The sequence below is a fragment of the Desarmillaria tabescens genome, assembly GCF_030435595.1.
Source record: "Desarmillaria tabescens strain CCBAS 213 chromosome Unknown EV420scaffold_29, whole genome shotgun sequence".
Lineage (NCBI taxonomy): Eukaryota > Fungi > Basidiomycota > Agaricomycetes > Agaricales > Physalacriaceae > Desarmillaria > Desarmillaria tabescens.
This window is the reverse complement of record NW_026848328.1, coordinates 374,133-390,636: the sequence shown is the minus strand read 5'-3', so window position 1 is coordinate 390,636 and position 16,504 is coordinate 374,133. Positions and strand designations below refer to the sequence as shown.

The 16,504-nt window shown below is 46.6% G+C and overlaps 9 protein-coding genes across 9 annotated transcripts; 4 read left to right on the top strand and 5 right to left on the bottom strand.

The window, feature by feature from the left end:
• Positions 1-3,409: 3,409 nt before the first annotated feature.
• EV420DRAFT_632860 (uncharacterized protein) lies at positions 3,410-4,257 on the bottom strand. The gene is made up of 3 exons (XM_060482875.1): positions 3,926-4,257; positions 3,703-3,872; positions 3,410-3,653 (listed from the first exon to the last, which is right to left on the bottom strand). The coding sequence occupies exons 1-3, from the start codon at positions 4,025-4,027 to the stop codon at positions 3,545-3,547; spliced, it is 381 nt and encodes a 126-aa protein (XP_060328298.1). The 5' UTR covers positions 4,028-4,257; the 3' UTR covers positions 3,410-3,544.
• A 745-nt stretch (positions 4,258-5,002) lies between these two features.
• Positions 5,003-5,425, bottom strand: EV420DRAFT_1481953 (uncharacterized protein; the record flags this gene model as incomplete). The annotated part of the gene is made up of 3 exons (XM_060469830.1): positions 5,003-5,099; positions 5,149-5,309; positions 5,363-5,425. 3 exons carry the CDS (start codon positions 5,423-5,425, stop codon positions 5,003-5,005), a joined length of 321 nt encoding a protein of 106 aa, XP_060328297.1.
• Positions 5,426-6,127: 702 nt separating this feature from the next.
• EV420DRAFT_1481952 (uncharacterized protein) lies at positions 6,128-6,588 on the bottom strand (the record flags this gene model as incomplete). Its single annotated transcript, XM_060469829.1, has 3 exons — positions 6,128-6,242; positions 6,292-6,494; positions 6,517-6,588. The coding sequence occupies 3 exons, from the start codon at positions 6,586-6,588 to the stop codon at positions 6,128-6,130; spliced, it is 390 nt and encodes a 129-aa protein (XP_060328296.1).
• A 1,114-nt stretch (positions 6,589-7,702) lies between these two features.
• Positions 7,703-9,110, bottom strand: EV420DRAFT_1557765 (uncharacterized protein). Its single transcript, XM_060473704.1, has 4 exons — positions 9,017-9,110; positions 8,674-8,967; positions 8,405-8,621; positions 7,703-8,355 (listed from the first exon to the last, which is right to left on the bottom strand). The coding sequence occupies exons 1-4, from the start codon at positions 9,052-9,054 to the stop codon at positions 7,819-7,821; spliced, it is 1,086 nt and encodes a 361-aa protein (XP_060328295.1). The 5' UTR covers positions 9,055-9,110; the 3' UTR covers positions 7,703-7,818.
• A 1,050-nt stretch (positions 9,111-10,160) lies between these two features.
• EV420DRAFT_1481950 (uncharacterized protein) lies at positions 10,161-10,614 on the top strand (the record flags this gene model as incomplete). Its single annotated transcript, XM_060469828.1, has 3 exons — positions 10,161-10,232; positions 10,284-10,453; positions 10,500-10,614. 3 exons carry the CDS (start codon positions 10,161-10,163, stop codon positions 10,612-10,614), a joined length of 357 nt encoding a protein of 118 aa, XP_060328294.1.
• A 1,006-nt stretch (positions 10,615-11,620) lies between these two features.
• Positions 11,621-12,340, top strand: EV420DRAFT_1749758 (uncharacterized protein). Its single transcript, XM_060480297.1, has 4 exons — positions 11,621-11,718; positions 11,779-11,948; positions 11,995-12,109; positions 12,169-12,340. The coding sequence occupies exons 1-4, from the start codon at positions 11,647-11,649 to the stop codon at positions 12,313-12,315; spliced, it is 504 nt and encodes a 167-aa protein (XP_060328293.1). The 5' UTR covers positions 11,621-11,646; the 3' UTR covers positions 12,316-12,340.
• A 440-nt stretch (positions 12,341-12,780) lies between these two features.
• On the top strand, positions 12,781-13,424 carry EV420DRAFT_1557759 (uncharacterized protein). Its single transcript, XM_060473703.1, has 3 exons — positions 12,781-12,887; positions 12,932-13,092; positions 13,142-13,424. Exons 1-3 carry the CDS (start codon positions 12,825-12,827, stop codon positions 13,233-13,235), a joined length of 318 nt encoding a protein of 105 aa, XP_060328292.1. The 5' UTR covers positions 12,781-12,824; the 3' UTR covers positions 13,236-13,424.
• An 847-nt stretch (positions 13,425-14,271) lies between these two features.
• Positions 14,272-14,966, top strand: EV420DRAFT_1557756 (uncharacterized protein). Its single transcript, XM_060473702.1, has 3 exons — positions 14,272-14,388; positions 14,438-14,607; positions 14,657-14,966. Exons 1-3 carry the CDS (start codon positions 14,287-14,289, stop codon positions 14,763-14,765), a joined length of 381 nt encoding a protein of 126 aa, XP_060328291.1. The 5' UTR covers positions 14,272-14,286; the 3' UTR covers positions 14,766-14,966.
• Positions 14,967-15,005: 39 nt separating this feature from the next.
• Positions 15,006-16,026, bottom strand: EV420DRAFT_632793 (uncharacterized protein). Its single transcript, XM_060482874.1, has 4 exons — positions 15,923-16,026; positions 15,601-15,874; positions 15,406-15,551; positions 15,006-15,351 (listed from the first exon to the last, which is right to left on the bottom strand). The coding sequence occupies exons 1-4, from the start codon at positions 15,931-15,933 to the stop codon at positions 15,087-15,089; spliced, it is 696 nt and encodes a 231-aa protein (XP_060328290.1). The 5' UTR covers positions 15,934-16,026; the 3' UTR covers positions 15,006-15,086.
• Between the last annotated feature and the right edge of the window lie 478 nt (positions 16,027-16,504).

The following is a 16,504-nucleotide window of genomic DNA, read 5'->3' as shown; positions in this document are numbered from 1 at the left end:
GATCTCCAAACGTCATTGGGGCTCGCCGTTCACCATTTGTGGGGTACGTGGGATGCTCTGATACATATTAGCATTGCGTATCGACAATAGAAGCTAGTATACATAGAAATGGATGAATCCCGGATGCTTCGAGCACAAGAATAAGTCCGGCAAGCCCAAAGCCAGAAGATCGACATCGACGTTCCCAGAAGTTCCAGAAGATGATACAGACGGGCCGAGGAAGCTTGGAACATATGCATATGTACTTTTATCACTGTTGTTGCGATACCCTAGCTCAATCCAAAATATTTACATCCCGGAAGCGACGCGCGAGAGCAGAGGAAGGTCAAGGAAGGTCAAAAGATTACCGCAAACACAGCCCACTTAATAGGACGTAATAGAGAGGCAATGATATATTACACACGCCCAATTGTACGGCTTAACTACTGCATTCTGATGTGTACAAGCGCATGGGAGCGCGCACGACCGCAGGCGGTCCGAAGCGCGGAGAAGGTCGACGGATGGTCGATCCCGATATGGGTTTGAATGAAATTCCCAATTCGAATTAATAGGGTGGAACGTCGTAGTGAAGGGGGGTCCCCAAGGCCCCCTTTATGGCTATTTAATGGGGCCTTGAAGGTCTACTTCCATTTCAAATCGTCCTGCCAGAGGTGAACCAGTTCCGATAGTACCTTCTCTTTCAGTCCAGTAGTCAATTCTCTATGCTCCGGTGTTCTGGAACTTATTGTCTATTGGAAGAGGATTTTATGAGGTATAGCAGAATCGGCCGTTTGTAGTAGAGGGGGACCCAAAGATTTTGATTCTTGCAGAATTCCATGTAATGGTTCATATTGACGTAAACCGTTGTCGGAGGAGAAACATGCATACCATACCCTTAGTTGTGAGCTGTCGACGTCTCTTTCTTTACTGGGGACTGGGATTCATTGATGAATAACTAAGTTTCAACTTGAAAGTCAGTCCAAGTCCCGATTCAAGGCTTCTCTGGTTGGTTCCATAGAGATAATGATCAAATCTTACGCTGAGCGTAGGTACTATTTTTGGTGATCTTTTCAGGCATCAATCAAAAGAGTGGAATATCTCCCTCTTCATTTGACCTTTACGATTTTACATACATTATTTTACCATCCTTCTGGAAAGTTTAAACTAATCTTCGTTAGGGAAGACGAGCGAAAGAAAACGGAAGGAAATATCGAATATAACCAACTAGCCAACTAGTGATAGATTGAATCTCCACTTGACCACGGCGATTGCTCTTACTTATCTTAGCCATATCCACATTTGCCTCTGTTGCCTCACGTGTTTTCACCATAAAAATATAAGTTAGGGCATGCATAAACACTAGTACACCAACAACGTATAGTACACTAAGTAGCACATAACGTCAACGTACAATGGTACGATAACAGGTGCGCAGCCTCTACCAGTGAGAGAGTCTTTTTCCTAATCACAGAACGATAAAATGGATCGTGCGCCACAATGAATGATCTACTTACGATGATGTTCAACCGGTTCCAACTGGGCGTGCACAAAAGTCGTGTGGCTCTTGTTGAAAGACCATCCTCTCTTGTTGAGAGTATTGTCTGGCCACCAAATCAAGTAGACCCAGTCTCCGTCCTGGCTGAGGTTCAGATAATGTTTAGGGAACTGAACAGGAGACTCACAACCAATCTCGTCAACTTGCTGTCGACTGTTAAGACTGCGCCGTACATCTGGTGATTCATGTCAATGACACGAACCAATCCCTGGAATAGAAAACGAGGTGTGAGCGAAGAAAAGAGATGCATAAATCAGCTAACCTGGTAGGCCGGGACGCACGGCTGAGGATAGAAATCTGGTAGGTTGCGGTACGCCATGATAGCAAAGATTTTTAGTGGGTTAAAAAAAGATGATGTGGAGACCTATTTAAACTCAGGCTGATTGACAGAAAAAGAAAGCGGTTGTCGAGTACTGATTCTGTGTGAATAGATAGGAGTCAGATGTCCAAGCGTTGATGTGAATAAGCGCTGGGATACCATTCTAAGCCGGGCGCCCAATTCAAAGGATGATACAAATCCCCCACTTCGCAGGCACCAAGATGCCAGAGCAAGAGACAGGCCCGCGAGAATGAGAGATGCAAGAGCGAAAGCAAACAACAAAGGAGAATTCAACACAGGATAAGATCAAGCCACGAGAGACGATGAGCACCAAACAAGTGCCTCATGATTAAGCCAGAGTCAGACGTCCACGCTCTCAATTGAAGACAACATGTGGGAGAACGTGTTGCCTAGGTTCCCGGTCAGAAGTGTATTCATTGATACCCACACGCCACGAATAGTCAATTTCCTTGGAAATACTGAGAGTAGGGTGAGCTCGAAGGAAAAGATAGACGGCCAGAAAACGCAGACGGGTAACCACGTTCACAGCCACCAACCGGCGATTTCCGTCGCTTGCATGGAAGAGGGACGATTCATAATCATCCAAAGACGAGCGACGCAATGCTACGCTGGCGAGAAGCAACAGGTCTGTTATGGTATTACAATCACAAGAATCAACCAAAGTTCTGAGGGAAATGCCTAGACCGACAAATACCCAATGAACGAAATTTCAGAGAAATTGTTGAAAAGCACCAGTTGCGAAGACCGGAGTTATCGATGTCATCATGTTCCTGAACCTTTTCCCCGAGTGTTTCCGATTGTTTTAAGTAAATCACCAGGATGCAAAAGACTGCAGGCACACCAGAAGAAAGTGAGATTGGTAAGAGCTTAACGAAGTCAGAAGACATGATAGCTTCAGAAATGGTCGACAGAATGAATGCCTGCCTTATCGTCTGCTTTGCAGTTCCCCCGTTCGAGCTCGGATGGAGGAATGTGTAGCATCGAGCTCAAGAAGCATTTTCGTTTTCATCCAATACAAACTGCGGGAGGGGTATCCAGATCCTAGGATGAAACATGTTCGTGCGCCTTCCATGTCTTTCATAAAGATTCATGTCAACGGCAAGCTGCTACGACCCTAGAATAAACTAAAATCATGACCGGTAAGCGCATTTTACGGTTAACAGAATTTCTGCGATAGTTACGTGGATTTATGAGGAAAACTAACTTGGGTGGTTTTGATTCCTCTTGCGGCCAAGGGTTCCGACAAGCCCTATGAATACAGGATTATCGCTCGGAGTCATTATGCAAGTGGGGAAGTTCGCGAACACGGAGTTTGCCGTTGAATCGGGCCCCCAGGCCATCGGATAACCGGACCGAAAAACAAAGTCTTTTCGTTACCATAGTTGACGAAGGACACTGTTACTGCGTTCGACCGTTGCCTCAGTTCGTGAATGTTTTGTGTCTGTCTACGTCTGAATTCCTGGTTCTCAACGATCAGAATGGCGATCTTCAATGCCACGAGGTATCTTCCTTGTCAGTTCTTTTCAATATTTTGGTCTGATATCAAATAAGTATTACCAGGTTGAATGAACACTGTTGCCCTTGTTTTTCGTACTGTATGCACACGGATATGTTGCTATAGAGAAAGCCAAGCAAGGTCGTCTGGGGGCGATATTCCTTCACCTCGCCCCTCACCTTCTGTCGCACTTGTATGAACGCGTTAAATCATCCCATCCCACCGCAAGGAGACTCGGAATCTCTCCGTTAACAGAGAAAGCAGTTCCTCCGCATCCCACCGAACTGCCATCGTCTCCGGTGAGTGCAAACTTGAATGTGACCCAACACTCACGAGTAAAGCGTGCAGGTCATCCCAACATCCGGACGCACGGACGAAATGTTATCGTACCAGGCGTCACCTGGTGCGAAGGTGATACATTTTCCACTATCTACAGTGGAATATGTGCAGATGCCCTCGAAGTTGTCGTCTTTGCAATAATAGAAACCTGGGTTTCCTGCATTCTGTGCGACGTGAGATGGTAGTGTCAATCGATGCTCGACGAGGCGAGACTTACGGGGGCACGGGAGGCGATGTCAACTGTACTGGCGGGTTCAGAGCCCAAAGGAGCTCCAGCCACGATAGCCACAGCGGAAAGGACGAATGCGAAGAGTTTCATGGGAAGCTGATTTTGCAACCTGGGTTGCTCTTCGAAGATGCTGATGCTTTATATGTGGAAATCCTGCACAATAAACGGGGCTTTGTTTCGTGCGACATGGCATGCAACTCAGGTTGTCCAACAGAAAACGACCATACGAAGAGATTCTGGATAACTATTGTGTTCATTCATCCGTAGTCTTCGTACCTGTAAGTGTTTGTTCCTTTCTTCGAGAAAATTTCCGATTGACGTATTGCTCGCAAGTTCAGAAAAGGCGCTTAATTCCAACAGGCGCCATTTTCTGAAGCCACGGAATACCTCGAGCGTCGACATCAGATGGTGGCGTCCGACCCAAAATCAGATCCAAATGATGTGGATCCAATTCGATGTTACAACTCTGTAGAAAGTCTGATTTTATTCGCCTCATAGCCCAAACGCCAAGAAGGAGTTAGTTTATTAGCCATAATCGATAGAATTGGGCAGAGTATTTCCAGCGCGGGTATGGTTGCTTCAAGAGCATGCTATACTTGATTCAAACTGATGTTCTGGATAGCTATATGGAGTTTATTCGTTTATAGCTCCCTTACCAAGTGCCCGTCAACTTCGCTAGAAGAATTCTGACTGATGGATCACCTGCAGCGATACATCAGACAAGATTGAGGTGAATGACGGGCGTCTATGATTCCACGGAACCCGTCTGAGTCGCGGTCAGGGTGTGGTACTCTCCACGAACTTAAAAATCCTCTGGCGCTTGGCTTCACGGCTCAACTAAAGAAACTGTTTTCATAACCATAGTCCTATTTGACAATTTAACTATAGCTTTCTCGGGATTTCCTTTCGATGTTAACAGCAACAAGTATGGGCAAGTATAATCTCCGGACACAAACTACCAATAATATTGAAATGTCATCGAGTACCGATATTCTGACTAGAACATAAAATCGGTAAGAGTCCATTTTATACTGAAGATCATTCAGGTTTTGCTTACTGTCTAGGCTAGGTGCACAGGTAAGAACTGGCTTTTTTATTCGCCCAGGTAATATTGTTGTTCTGAGACTTGACCTCAAAAGTCGTCGCGGTACAGTTTAACCCACTGTGAAGGATTGTAAATTCAATCTACATAATACCGTCGGAAGACGTACTTGTACAGGGTGCACACTACGCCAATATCCGGGCGCATAGACGTGACAACGTTATTCCAGAAGCTTCCCGTTGCGAAAGTGACGCAGGTGCCAGATTCAGCCGAGGTGTACGCACAAGCGCCCTGGAAGCTTGCTTGGGTGCAATAGTATGTTCCGACGGTCTGTATTCATAGAGCCTTCAGTGGATTGAAGAAAGCAAGCGTGTGGAACCTACGGCTGCATGTACGCTGGCCACAAGAGCGGCGACTGATGCGAGGGCGCTAAGTTTCAACTGCATGACAAAAAGTGAACAGGTCCAGCGATTTTTCCAAGCTCGCCTCTTATAATAAATTAGGCTCTCACGAACACTTAAAATCGCATTTTGAAATGTTTCCTTCGTGTCGTCTGTCATTCGCAACAAGAATTGAACGGTGCAAGACCTTTACCTTGCTTTCGACATGGAAGTCCTGATGAGAACTAGTTAAGCGCCTTCGTTGGACTGAGCTGTCTGTCAAGAATAAAGGACAAGGACCTGGAGAATCATTCCCCAGGAATTGATGCAGCAGCGTATACCGGTCACGTCGGGAATGATAGAAGCTGACATGAATTCGGGAACAATACGAAGGTTGTGCGTTGAAGACTGACAGTGTTGTGGGAAGCGACCATGTGAAGTGTTTAAGTTATTCTTCGATTAGCTGCATGTTTCTGCCTGAAATGTCATGTCCCTCAAACTATGCTATCTAAAATTGAAATTTTGATGTCTTCGCTCGCGTCTAGGTTATTTGGAGATGCTCAATTTGTCCCTCAGAGCGGGTATTACGTAGAATCACAAGCATATATTTCGTCAAACAAGAACTGGCAGTAACCACAAAGTATTATCTTATTGCAGAGTGAATCAGAGCCAGATTTGACTGAGAGGTGCGTTCCAATGAGCAGCCTCAACGGCCTGCGGAGAACGTTATTAAGAAAGCTTGAGTTATAGACTGGTGATACGACTTACTTAACTGAAGTTCCTGTCGCAAATGTAGGACACTGCCGTATTGTCCCATCCGACTGTGCTCAAATCACTGTACCCCTCATCGATGGCCATAGAGGCACCGGTGCATTTGAGTCCGCTGAATAATAATGATAAGCACCCTTTCAACGAACAGCGAGACGACTAACGAAAAAATAGTGCAAGTATTCTCGGGATCGTTTCGTACGGATGAGATAGTCTGGTAGAAGGTATCCCCAGAGCCGAAAGTGATGCAGGTACCTGCGCCTATAGTAGCATGGGTGCAGATACCGGCGTAGCCTGTTTCAGTACAGTAGGTCATCCCGATATTGGCCCATTGCTGATTGGTAGTGGCGTCAGTCACGGCAGCCACCTGAATCACATTTTGTACTTACAGCTGCACGAGAGGAGATGCTAGCTGCAGCAACACTGGACACAGAAACGAGAACGAGAGCAAACCACTTCATCACGTATCAAAAGATGGTGAAATTGTCAACTAAGTCACGGATGACCTTATAATAAGGGAGCAGAGCATCAAGACAGACTGAATAGAAGTCATCTAGCATGCGGTATGTTTCATTGTGCAATTGCTTCAGACCCAGATCCCGGTTCTGCAAAATGAATGCTAACTGTCCAGCGATGGAGGCAATGCAATCAGAAAGAACGCGCGTAGATCGGAAATTTGGCGATGAATATGAGCGAAAGGGTGACAGAATAAGTCGTGGTTTGAATATACGCTATGATTCCAGGAACAGCGTACTTTGCTCAAGCGCTTAGAAGTGGAAGGTCAGAGTACGTAGTACTTGGGTGTACCGAAGGCACAACAAAAGATTAGTGCCTCTTTGTCATGTTCCGTGAACCTAGGCTGTCAGTCAACCCGCAAGCGCCGAGAAATGACGCTTGACTTTGGGTTAAAAGAATGGAACTTTGATGGTCTGTAATTGTATGTCAGCTGCTAGACTTTTGGTGTGTCGAATTGCCTTGGTTCCGACTTGACCGTGTCTTTGGCACCGTGGATGGTTGCCAAGCTAGAAGCACAAGAAAGACTTATACTATAGAAAAAATGAGAGCGTAACAAGAGAGATTAATGCGTAGTTCTTGAAAATTATGCACAGAATGAAGCAACGTAGCACTGGAAGGCCCGGGGTCTTTTGAACACCACCGGGGATCGAAACCGAGAACGCAACAGGCAGCTTCGGACCGTTGTGCCGGACACGACGCTTTTTCTGCCCAATGAATTTGCTTCAATGACTTTTCCCGAAGCATCTGTCGATGGCAGTAAGTAGTTAGCCTGGTTCTTGTCGTTATGGCCACGGGAAGACTGGGGCGACGACGAGGCCGCTTCCCTTGAAATATAAGCCGTCGTCGCCGTGGGGGCGAGTACCCAAATACTTACAATACCTTTGACGTGCGACTGGGATGAGACGTACGACCATGGGTAGTATCCATCGAAGTTCCCAAGAGTTCTGTTCAGACGAAGCATGCGAGAAAGCCTTCCTCGTCGTCATCACTTGGCAGTAAATTTCTGATACTCGTCGGGACAGTGACGGCCATCGGAAAGCGAGCCGCGTATTTCTTCACCCTATCATGTAAAAGTTGGAAGTATACGATTAGTCAGATACACCCATATTAGTGGTATGCAAATACAGGTATAGATAGTCAGTACATATTATTACACAGAGAGCATAGCAATGAACTCAATCATGATTGGGAGACATAGCCGGTGACGGATTAAATTCCTGCAAGCGAAACCACAAGGGGATCATCTTCCACATCTTCTGCCTCTCTCTCGCTGCCCACGCTTCCAGTGACCTTGCACATGGCTTGCATTCGGAGAACTCGGCGCTCTTCAGCTGCCCCAGTTCTTCGGCGACATACAACGGGTCACAGAAGCCGCGCTCCCGATCAAAGAGGTAATGCTGCGTTGCGAGGTCGACGAGTTCGGAGAAGTCCTTACGGCATGCTGCAGCAGAAACGCAGACAGAGGAGGGCTTGCGAATGTGAGTGCGAATGTACTGGCTCGTACCCATGGCTTGGATAAGGGTGGTGATAGTGTTCTGGGCGATCTCCTTGCCGAGACAGAGACGCTGGGTGTCGGAGAGAGAGAGGGTCGACGGATGAGAAGAACTAGGGGAGGTTTCAAAGATTTGGCAAAAAGGATACCGACAGAGGTCGTAGAAGGCCGGAGGGAGGAGGGAAGGAGCATCTACTTCGCGTGCGAGGTTTATTATAGCCTTGATTGTTGTTAGGACGACGACGACGAAGAAATGGTGAATTACGCACAATTGGTGAAGGATAAAGATGGGAGCCATTTGATGTCTGCATTTCATACAACCGCGCCAGGTCTTCACGGCAATCCCAGCCTTTCAAAGTCGAAGGCCAGGCGATCCTCAGATGCGCCAGCGCCTTCTCCCGCAGGGAATCGATAATATACTTTGTCGAAAGTCGTAGGATGCCTGATACTCTTTGAAAGTCATCCTGTCCGTTATCGCCAAAGTTCCTGAAAGGCAGTGAAGCAAGTAGCAAAGATAATATGCTGCATGCGAACGTACGGGCCGTCGTACAGTGCGACGAGAAGGTTAGCCAGGTCCTCGGCCTTGTCATGCAGAAAGACGACTGGGCATCCCTCTATCTCGTCGAGGCTCCCGGGCTGTGGATGTCGAGTCGACGACGCCAGTGAGAACATATCCCGGAAGCATACTGAGTGGCGAGCGAGCTGCGACATGTGCACTCGGAACAGCGTGTCCTCTGCGCGACAGACAACGCTGCCATCGTCGAACCACAAATCAGTGTGCCGGTACAGCTCGACGCCTGTGTCTGGGTCCACGATCTTTGAGACGCCCGGACTGTGCTGGTGAGACAAAGCGAAACTGGAACACCAGAAAACGGACGTACTTTGACGAAGTTGAAGAGGAGGCACAGGGATCCGACATGTTCACTCGCTGCTCGCTGTCTCTCGTGGTGAGCACGATGGAAGTAATAGGACAAGGAACATGACACATGCTCCTGCCCTTGATGCGTCACATTTTGCCGAGGTGATAAGATGTAATTTATTTTTTCAAATCTTATCTCAATTACAACAATTACATTCAAAGTTTCAAACGTCAGTCTCAATAAAAACACCTCACCTCAAACGAAAGATAATTTACAAAGCATCTGTGAAAATTATCAAGGAGCAAGTAATTATTTAGAAAGAATTTCGAGTCGCATTAAATATCGGTTTCAGCTTTGCCTCATCGCTCAACCTTCAATGTTCAGTATCTACCAGTTCCAGCAAGTGACAAATTATACAGCAGTGTTTGCTGTTTCCTTGTAGTAAAGGAGATATTCAAGGGAAGCAGTCCTTTTCGAAACAAAACTGAGAAGGTAGCGACGCTTAGAAAGGACATCGGACAAATCGGGCCGGTACATCTCAACTTGTGCTTGAACGGTTACGTACGAAAAGAACAAACACCACCCAGCTCGGAAATCTTACAAAATCATCCAAATGAACTGTGTAGGTATCTTACGTTAACCGTATACTTAGCGCGCGTCGAAATAATTCTACCCGGCTTGACGTTGGCGCTACCCAATGAAGCGTTTCATTATCGTCTATCTTTATGTGGATGCTGACAAAACCATGTACAGGTCATTGTTATCTCGGACTAAAAGCTCGACGGGTCACCAAGTCTGACAAGTGCTATGCATCTAGGGCAGAGGCCGAGAGGCACTTCCACGTAGCTTTCACGTAGTAAATGCCAAGGACGAGGAGTCGTATGCAACACTTCACGTTCTCGGACGCAATGGTATCTTGAACAACTTTTCTCCTTGGTTCTTGTTCCATTCGTTTTGTCATTCCTTATTTTCTAACCCCGTTTCTCCTGTCACCACTTGGGGTTCCGGAAACACTGATCTTTGGATTGAAAAAAATCAAATCAAACATGCGAACTTTAAGCGCCTTCTATTTCGCCTGTCTTGATGCTATAGCACGACTGCAAGAAATTTAAGATGGCATATCGACGTTCACTCAGTTAACTGTTTTGTCATCTTGTTATTCACGATGAAGCTACTCGCCCTCGCCCTTACCTCCGTCTCTCTCGCTGCCGCAGCTAGTATCTCCTCTCGGGAAACTGTGAGTGCGAACTTTAGTCAGGCAACATAGACTTGAACGGATACTCTTCAGCAATGGAGCCACATCGGGATGACCTACTGCACTGAAGCGAACTTCACCGGCATTTGCACCCATGCTACGATTTCTTCAGGGAATTGCGTCACTTTCGGTCCCGGGGATACTTTCTACCAGACTATCTCATCCGTACGAAACGATCCCGAGAATACTTGCACCATTTTTTCGTGAGTTGTCTCTCTGTCCATCGGAAGGGTGCTTATCATCCTACAGCGGACTCAAATGCACTGGTGCCTCTATGGCCATCGATGAGGGGTATAATGACTTGAATACAACTGGTTGGGACAACACGGTAGTGTCCTACATTTGCGATAGGAACTTCAGTTAAGTAAGTCGTGTAATCAGCGTATGACTCAGGCGCTCTTAATGGCTTTCTCAACAGGCCGCTGAAGAGCCGTATCTTCCAATCAAAGTTGGCTCAAGCTCATTATGGAATGCCATATATCGTTGTCATTGCTCCACCTTTTGTCTTTGTGGAATATACATATTTTATTCTGCGTAATCATCATTGAGAGGTTTGAACTGTGTGCATCTAAGTAGTGGCACAGATGGAATCAACCAAAATGTGAATTGTAGACACTGAGAAATCTGAATACAGTATAGTATCTATCTTCGAAAATGCTTTGTTTGGAGCTAGGAAAAGCGATTGTGGTCCCGAAACACTCTGCAGAACACGCATACGACCACTTCGCGTGATCCCTTCGTTAAGAACGGTTCTAAATATGGATGTTAAGCTTTTAAGTTTTCATTTCGCCGAATGATGCTATCCAATCATGTCCGATGTGATCGACCTATGTTGAGCATTTCTTGATGCACCGCTCCTACGCCTGTTCCTGACAGGAAGATCAGTATAACGAAGGCGCTAAATTATCCTCATGAGCTTAGATCGGTGGTGTTTTTGTAGACTCGGAGCTTTATTCATGTTCTGCATGATGGGCGATACGGAAGCAATTCAAGATGTGGCTTCAGGGAAGCAGGAGAGCCCCGGAATTGATGTTCTTATAAGAAGACGTGAACTTGAGCCGCTCACTCAATTTGGTCATGCAGTTGTGAGGATTGTATGCATACTTCAAGTCCACTTTCTAGAACGCGCTGATATCTAGAATAACTTTCTTCTTTGGACTTTGTTCCATTCGTTCCGTCATATTAATTTTCTAATCCCGTTTCTCCTGCCACACTCGGGGTTCTTGCAACACTGGCGTTAGGGTTGAAAAAATTAATGCGAACTTCCGAACTGTAAGCGCCTTCTATTTCGCCTGTCTTATACTTCAGTACGACCTGCAAGGTTTTCCCTTATTTAAGATAGACTAACGACTCCAGTCATTTAGCTGACACCGAGTTTATCATCTTGCGATTCTCCATGAAGTTACTTATCCTTACTCTCATCTCTATCTCTCTTGTTTCCGCAGCTAGTATCTCCTCCCGTGCGACTGTAAGTGAAAATCCTATCTGCATGGCAACTGCAACTTACCGTGACAATGTTATTGACCAGCAAGCAAGCAACATCGGGATGGTGTATTGCACTGAAGCGAACTTCACCGGAATTTGCGCCCATGCTACTATCGGCGCAGGTACCTGCGTCACCTTCGTTCCAGGCGATACCTTCTACAAAACCATCTCGTCCGTGCAAAACGATCCTGAAAATATCTGCACCATCTATCCGTGAGTTCTGCCGCCACCCCTGGAATGAGTGTTTATCATTCTACAGGGGAGTTCAATGTGTTGGCGCCTCTTTGGATATCAATCAAGGATACAATGACTTAAGCACAGTTGGCTGGGACAACACGGCGCGTCCTACATCTGCGGTAGGACCATTTCTTGAAGTAGGACGTGTTGTTGCGAGAGGAACATTCTTACTGACTAGCGTGACTTGTATTCGTAGGCCCCGTACCTCGCAGTACTAGTCGACCTTGGTTCTTTCTGTACTACGTTATATTGGTGTCATCGAGGACTGCCGACTCTTGTCTTTGCGAAATACCTGCATTTTATTAAATACGATCACCAGTTGAGTGTCTCTGGATGGACTTGAATTACATGATCCAGATATAAACCGTGTAGACTCGGAAAATGGTACAGTAAAACCTCAAGCATCGGATACACACTAGGGGCCATGGAAGATTCGGTCTCGAACTATACTACATAACATGTCAGGGATACGGATGTTTCTCAAGGTCCTTCCGCTAAGAATCGTTCGAAATATGAACGTTAGAACTTGAAGTTTCTATTTCGCCCGAATCATGCTACCGAACCATGTTCGATGACATTGTAACATTTGATGTCCAATTCACGGCATTCCTACAGTTTGTATTCTTAAAACACGAAGATCAGTATAGCGAAAGTGTTCAGTTCTTCATCAAAGCTTCCATAAGTCAGCGGCGTTTTTGGTATCGCGGTGTAGACTCGGATCTGCATTCATGATTGTAACAATGACATGCGATACGGAAATAATTCAGGACGCGGTTCGAAGGAAGCAGGAGGGGCCCGGAATTGATACTCTTATAAGAAGACGTGGGTTTGAATTGCTCACTCATCCTAGTTATGCAGTTGAAACTCTCCACCCTCGCATCAGTCGTCGCTCTCGCAGCCAGTGCGCAAGCAGCCGTAAGTGCTACGCATCAGTTCCCAGCATCCGTTAACAGACACAGATTGTTGGAACATACTATTGCTCTCAAGCAAATTTCTATGGCCCGTGTGTTTATACGTCCGCTGAGACTGGGACCTGCATCACTTTCTCGACGGGGGGGTTCTGGAACAAGGCTATTGCGTCTATGCGCCCAGATACTGGTGTGGCCTGCACCCTGTACAAGTAAGTCTTCCTACGGTATCATGTGGGTTGAATTCACGCTTCTTCAAAGTGGGGTGAACTGTACCGGGGCGACCTTTGTGGTCAATTCACAGCTCGGTACAATTAACTGGGCCAATAAAGCCAGTTCCTATAGCTGCGCTTAGGCTATACGATAAAGAAGATCTGAGTGACGATATATGATAGACTCCCACTTTTATTGCATTTCAAGTGTGTGCCGGAGAGCGTGGAGAGGTTTGAAGCCTTCTGGTTTGCGTCAGAGAGCCTATTGTCACCAATACATGTTTTGTTGTCATCAAAGGTCGATCCTATGCGAAGAAAACTGTTAACCAAGAAACGCGGTTTTTGGAATCGTCGTCAAGTTCGCTGTCAGTGACTGTGCCATATCGAAGCTACCCACATTCGATTTATGACTCGAATCTCGTAGATGCTATGTAGGTCAAGTCATGTTGTCCTCTGGGAGCTCAAGTCCAGAATTGAAACTCAGTAGCATTAGGCGCCCGTCATAGCTCTCGATATCACACTTGATAGACTGGCGAGATTCTAGCTGCAAGTAGCACGTCAGCAGGGATTCGTTCAGCGATGAGGACGGACGCTCAGTAATAAGGCTATGGATGAATGGAATCCTGCACCGGACCACTAACAGACAATTCGCAATCCAATAGTGCCAACTGCTCCCGAAGAGCACAAGTCTAGGCGGTTAGCGCCCGTATTTTCCGTAGTGCAGAGGCATCACCTGTAATTCTCACTATTGAACCGACTGTGCCTACCAATAGACGCATCGGGTCTTTAGCTAGCTTTGATTCTGAGTGAAGAGAAGAATCGTGCTGATATACTGAGTTAGCATTCGTCAATTCGATTGGACTAAACCACTTAGAGTGAGCTTCAAGCCGGACGCCACCATCTGATTTTGACTCCCGAGGTCTTCCATAATAATTGATGGAATCGCGATAATTCTAGCTTATAATCAATACGTCAATCGGGGTTCTTCTCGAAGACACTCACGGATGAGAGGTAATGAATTTTTGCCTGTTATCCAGAATTCCTTCGTATTGATGAATTGAATCCGTCAGTAGTAATGTTTTGTCAAAGGCTTGAAATGTGATCTCGCACGAAGCAAGGCACCGTCTCTTATGCATCATCTGTATATAAAGTTCAGGTAGCTTCAATAGTAACCTAGGCTGAAATCGGCTTACCATGAAACTCCTCGCATTCATCCTATCTGCTGTAGCCGTCGTGGCTGGAGCTCCCATGGGCTCCGGACCCGCAGAAGCAGTTGATATCTCCTCCCGCGCTCCAGTACGTCTAGTTCTCTCTCTGAGCGATGCTTCCATCTCACGTCGGACAGAATGCAGGAAACCCAGGCTTCTATTACTGCAAAGACGCAAACTTTGAGAACACATGTACATATTCCACTACTGAGGGTGGAGTGTGCATTACCTTTGCGCCGGGTGACGCGTGGATCGATAATATTTCGTCGGTGCGCCCGGATATCGGCATGACCTGCACGCTTTATTCGTAAGTACTGCGTCACATTCATGTTTGTACTCACCTACGCCGATGACAGTGCGGTTGGATGCAAAGGAGATTCTCTCCCTGTTACCGAAGAGATACCGGACCTTCTTCCGTTGGGATGGAATGATCTAACGCGTTCTTACAAGTGCGCCAGGAGGTGAGGGGAAGGTGTAGGAGTACTATTGTTGCTGCATAAGTCTTCTCTGCCATCTCCCGTAGCATCATGTGTGGAGTATAGTGCACATTAAAGAGCTTCATCGTTGTCAAAGGTAACAGCAGTGGCCAATCTGTGTCTCGTGGCCATGGTCGCGTATCGCTATTGCTTGCAGATAAATCAGTGGCCAAGCGACAGTCGTTCAGAGCGTATTGAAGCTAGAAATATCCGTTGCGGAACCATAATCCCTGAATCGATTATAAGCACAGCAGGTTGTGTCAACATTGATAATCAGTCGTGAAACTACATGCAAAATAAATGTCAAAAATTACATGTACATCCAGTCGTCCGGATCATACATCCTGCAACCATCACAATGGCCCGGAGCACATTTTGCGCGTATAAAAACGTCTCCAAGGGGATCATATGGGGGCCACCATACCTCAAGCAAAGCCTTGTCCTTCAACTTGGAATTACCGCGCAAGTCTTTCACTGCTGTTGGACTCAATGCAAGTCCAATCATCAAATCCAGCGGGAATTCTTCCCAATCCCAGTGCCTGTTTGAAACGGCCTTATTTGCCAAAGCAAGAACTCTGTAGGCAACAGAGTCAGCCTTGGTCGGGATGGCTTACACAAGGACAGCGTACCTCTGGTTATGCCCTTCGAAGCCCCCATGACAATCCATTGCACGTTGTTGGACTTCTTCGTAGTCCAGTATTTGGAGTGGATCAAGGACCAGCAAAGGATTATTAGCGGTTTTTCTTTCGAGGCCATCGAGCTCGTGTTGACGCAGCTACCGTATCTATTAGCCTCGGCCACAAAAGTAGACAAGATGCACGTACAAGGAACAGGTTCATAGCCTCAAACTCAGTGATACGCCTGAAACTAGATCTGAAAGCAAAATTCTCTGGCAAAGTGTCTTTCGTGGATCCAAGCTTCGGAGGCTCATATAAGGGAGGTCTCTCGGCGTAGTTGGGAACCCAGCGCTGTAAGCATCTCAGAAGATGGGATGCATACTTCCTGGATTTTTCTTCGTCTTCCTTTCTCCAAGCGGCTTGGCCAGCCTTGGTTAGGCGAGTGACTGTTGCACCGGTTCCGTCAAAGTCTTTGTCCAAGCTAGAGGAATATCAGTAAATAGAGGTATCCACTGGATCTAGCACTCACTATTCATACATGCTCTTCACTGTGTCTGGTAATTCCCCGCGCTTCTTGCGACTAACATGTTGGATTTGTGGAACGGAAGAGTTTCATTAGATACCCAGAGCCGCTCACTTGCTGCTCATAGGGCAAGGCCTTGATATCATCATCCCTGAGTTTGTACTGCTTCTTGGCTGAAAGAAAGGCAGATATTGGCAGAGTATATGCGGAGAGTAACAGGATACTCACCGTCGCCCTTGGTGATGGTCTGGACAAATGATGAGTTTCGTACTGACGAGAAGTGTATGAGCAACGGACCATCGTTCCCTTCTTGAATTTGAAGGTAGGATCAACTTTCCAAGCGTCTGTGTTCTTTAGCTCCTCCTTCCAAGCTTTCTTCCGCTCCCTGGCGATCCTTGCCCTTTGTGCTTCCACAGTCTCTGCCGTGCCGCGCTTTACGGTCTTTGTGCATTTGGAAGTCGCTGGTACAGCATCATACTCTTCATCTGCATCGGCCCCGCTTTTCCTTTTCCTTGGCGATGTCAACCGCATAGACTGTCAGGAATTCAACTATTGTTTGTATGGCAATGGATGGAGATTCGAAGGTTG

What these genes read in the sequence shown, in the direction of transcription:
- EV420DRAFT_632860 (XM_060482875.1), bottom strand. Translation starts at nt 4,027, where the DNA reads ATGAAACTCTTCGCATTCGTCCTTTCCGCTGTGGCTATCGTGGCTGGA. An exon ending in ACATCGCCTCCCGTGCCCCC is followed by an intron (nt 3,873 to 3,925) that starts GTAAGTCTCGCC and finishes CACGTCGCACAG; the next exon opens with AATGCAGGAAACCCAGGTTT. An exon ending in ATGACCTGCACGCTTTACTC is followed by an intron (nt 3,654 to 3,702) that starts GTGAGTGTTGGG and finishes AGACGATGGCAG; the next exon opens with TTCGGTGGGATGCGGAGGAA.
- EV420DRAFT_1557765 (XM_060473704.1), bottom strand. Translation starts at nt 9,054, where the DNA reads ATGTCGGATCCCTGTGCCTCCTCTTCAACTTCGTCAAA. An exon ending in GTCGCACTGTACGACGGCCC is followed by an intron (nt 8,622 to 8,673) that starts GTACGTTCGCAT and finishes ACTGCCTTTCAG; the next exon opens with GAACTTTGGCGATAACGGAC. An exon ending in ATCTTTATCCTTCACCAATT is followed by an intron (nt 8,356 to 8,404) that starts GTGCGTAATTCA and finishes ACAACAATCAAG; the next exon opens with GCTATAATAAACCTCGCACG.
- EV420DRAFT_1749758 (XM_060480297.1), top strand. Translation starts at nt 11,647, where the DNA reads ATGAAGTTACTTATCCTTACTCTCATCTCTATCTCTCTTGTTTCCGCA. An exon ending in AATATCTGCACCATCTATCC is followed by an intron (nt 11,949 to 11,994) that starts GTGAGTTCTGCC and finishes ATCATTCTACAG; the next exon opens with GGGAGTTCAATGTGTTGGCG. An exon ending in CGGTAGGACCATTTCTTGAA is followed by an intron (nt 12,110 to 12,168) that starts GTAGGACGTGTT and finishes TTGTATTCGTAG; the next exon opens with GCCCCGTACCTCGCAGTACT.
- EV420DRAFT_1557759 (XM_060473703.1), top strand. Translation starts at nt 12,825, where the DNA reads ATGCAGTTGAAACTCTCCACCCTCGCATCAGTCGTCGCTCTCGCAGCC. An exon ending in CAGCCAGTGCGCAAGCAGCC is followed by an intron (nt 12,888 to 12,931) that starts GTAAGTGCTACG and finishes TAACAGACACAG; the next exon opens with ATTGTTGGAACATACTATTG. An exon ending in GTGGCCTGCACCCTGTACAA is followed by an intron (nt 13,093 to 13,141) that starts GTAAGTCTTCCT and finishes GCTTCTTCAAAG; the next exon opens with TGGGGTGAACTGTACCGGGG.
- EV420DRAFT_1557756 (XM_060473702.1), top strand. Translation starts at nt 14,287, where the DNA reads ATGAAACTCCTCGCATTCATCCTATCTGCTGTAGCCGTCGTGGCTGGA. An exon ending in ATATCTCCTCCCGCGCTCCA is followed by an intron (nt 14,389 to 14,437) that starts GTACGTCTAGTT and finishes CACGTCGGACAG; the next exon opens with AATGCAGGAAACCCAGGCTT. An exon ending in ATGACCTGCACGCTTTATTC is followed by an intron (nt 14,608 to 14,656) that starts GTAAGTACTGCG and finishes CGCCGATGACAG; the next exon opens with TGCGGTTGGATGCAAAGGAG.
- EV420DRAFT_632793 (XM_060482874.1), bottom strand. An exon ending in AGGCTATGAACCTGTTCCTT is followed by an intron (nt 15,552 to 15,600) that starts GTACGTGCATCT and finishes TAGATACGGTAG; the next exon opens with CTGCGTCAACACGAGCTCGA. An exon ending in TTCGAAGGGCATAACCAGAG is followed by an intron (nt 15,352 to 15,405) that starts GTACGCTGTCCT and finishes TGTTGCCTACAG; the next exon opens with AGTTCTTGCTTTGGCAAATA.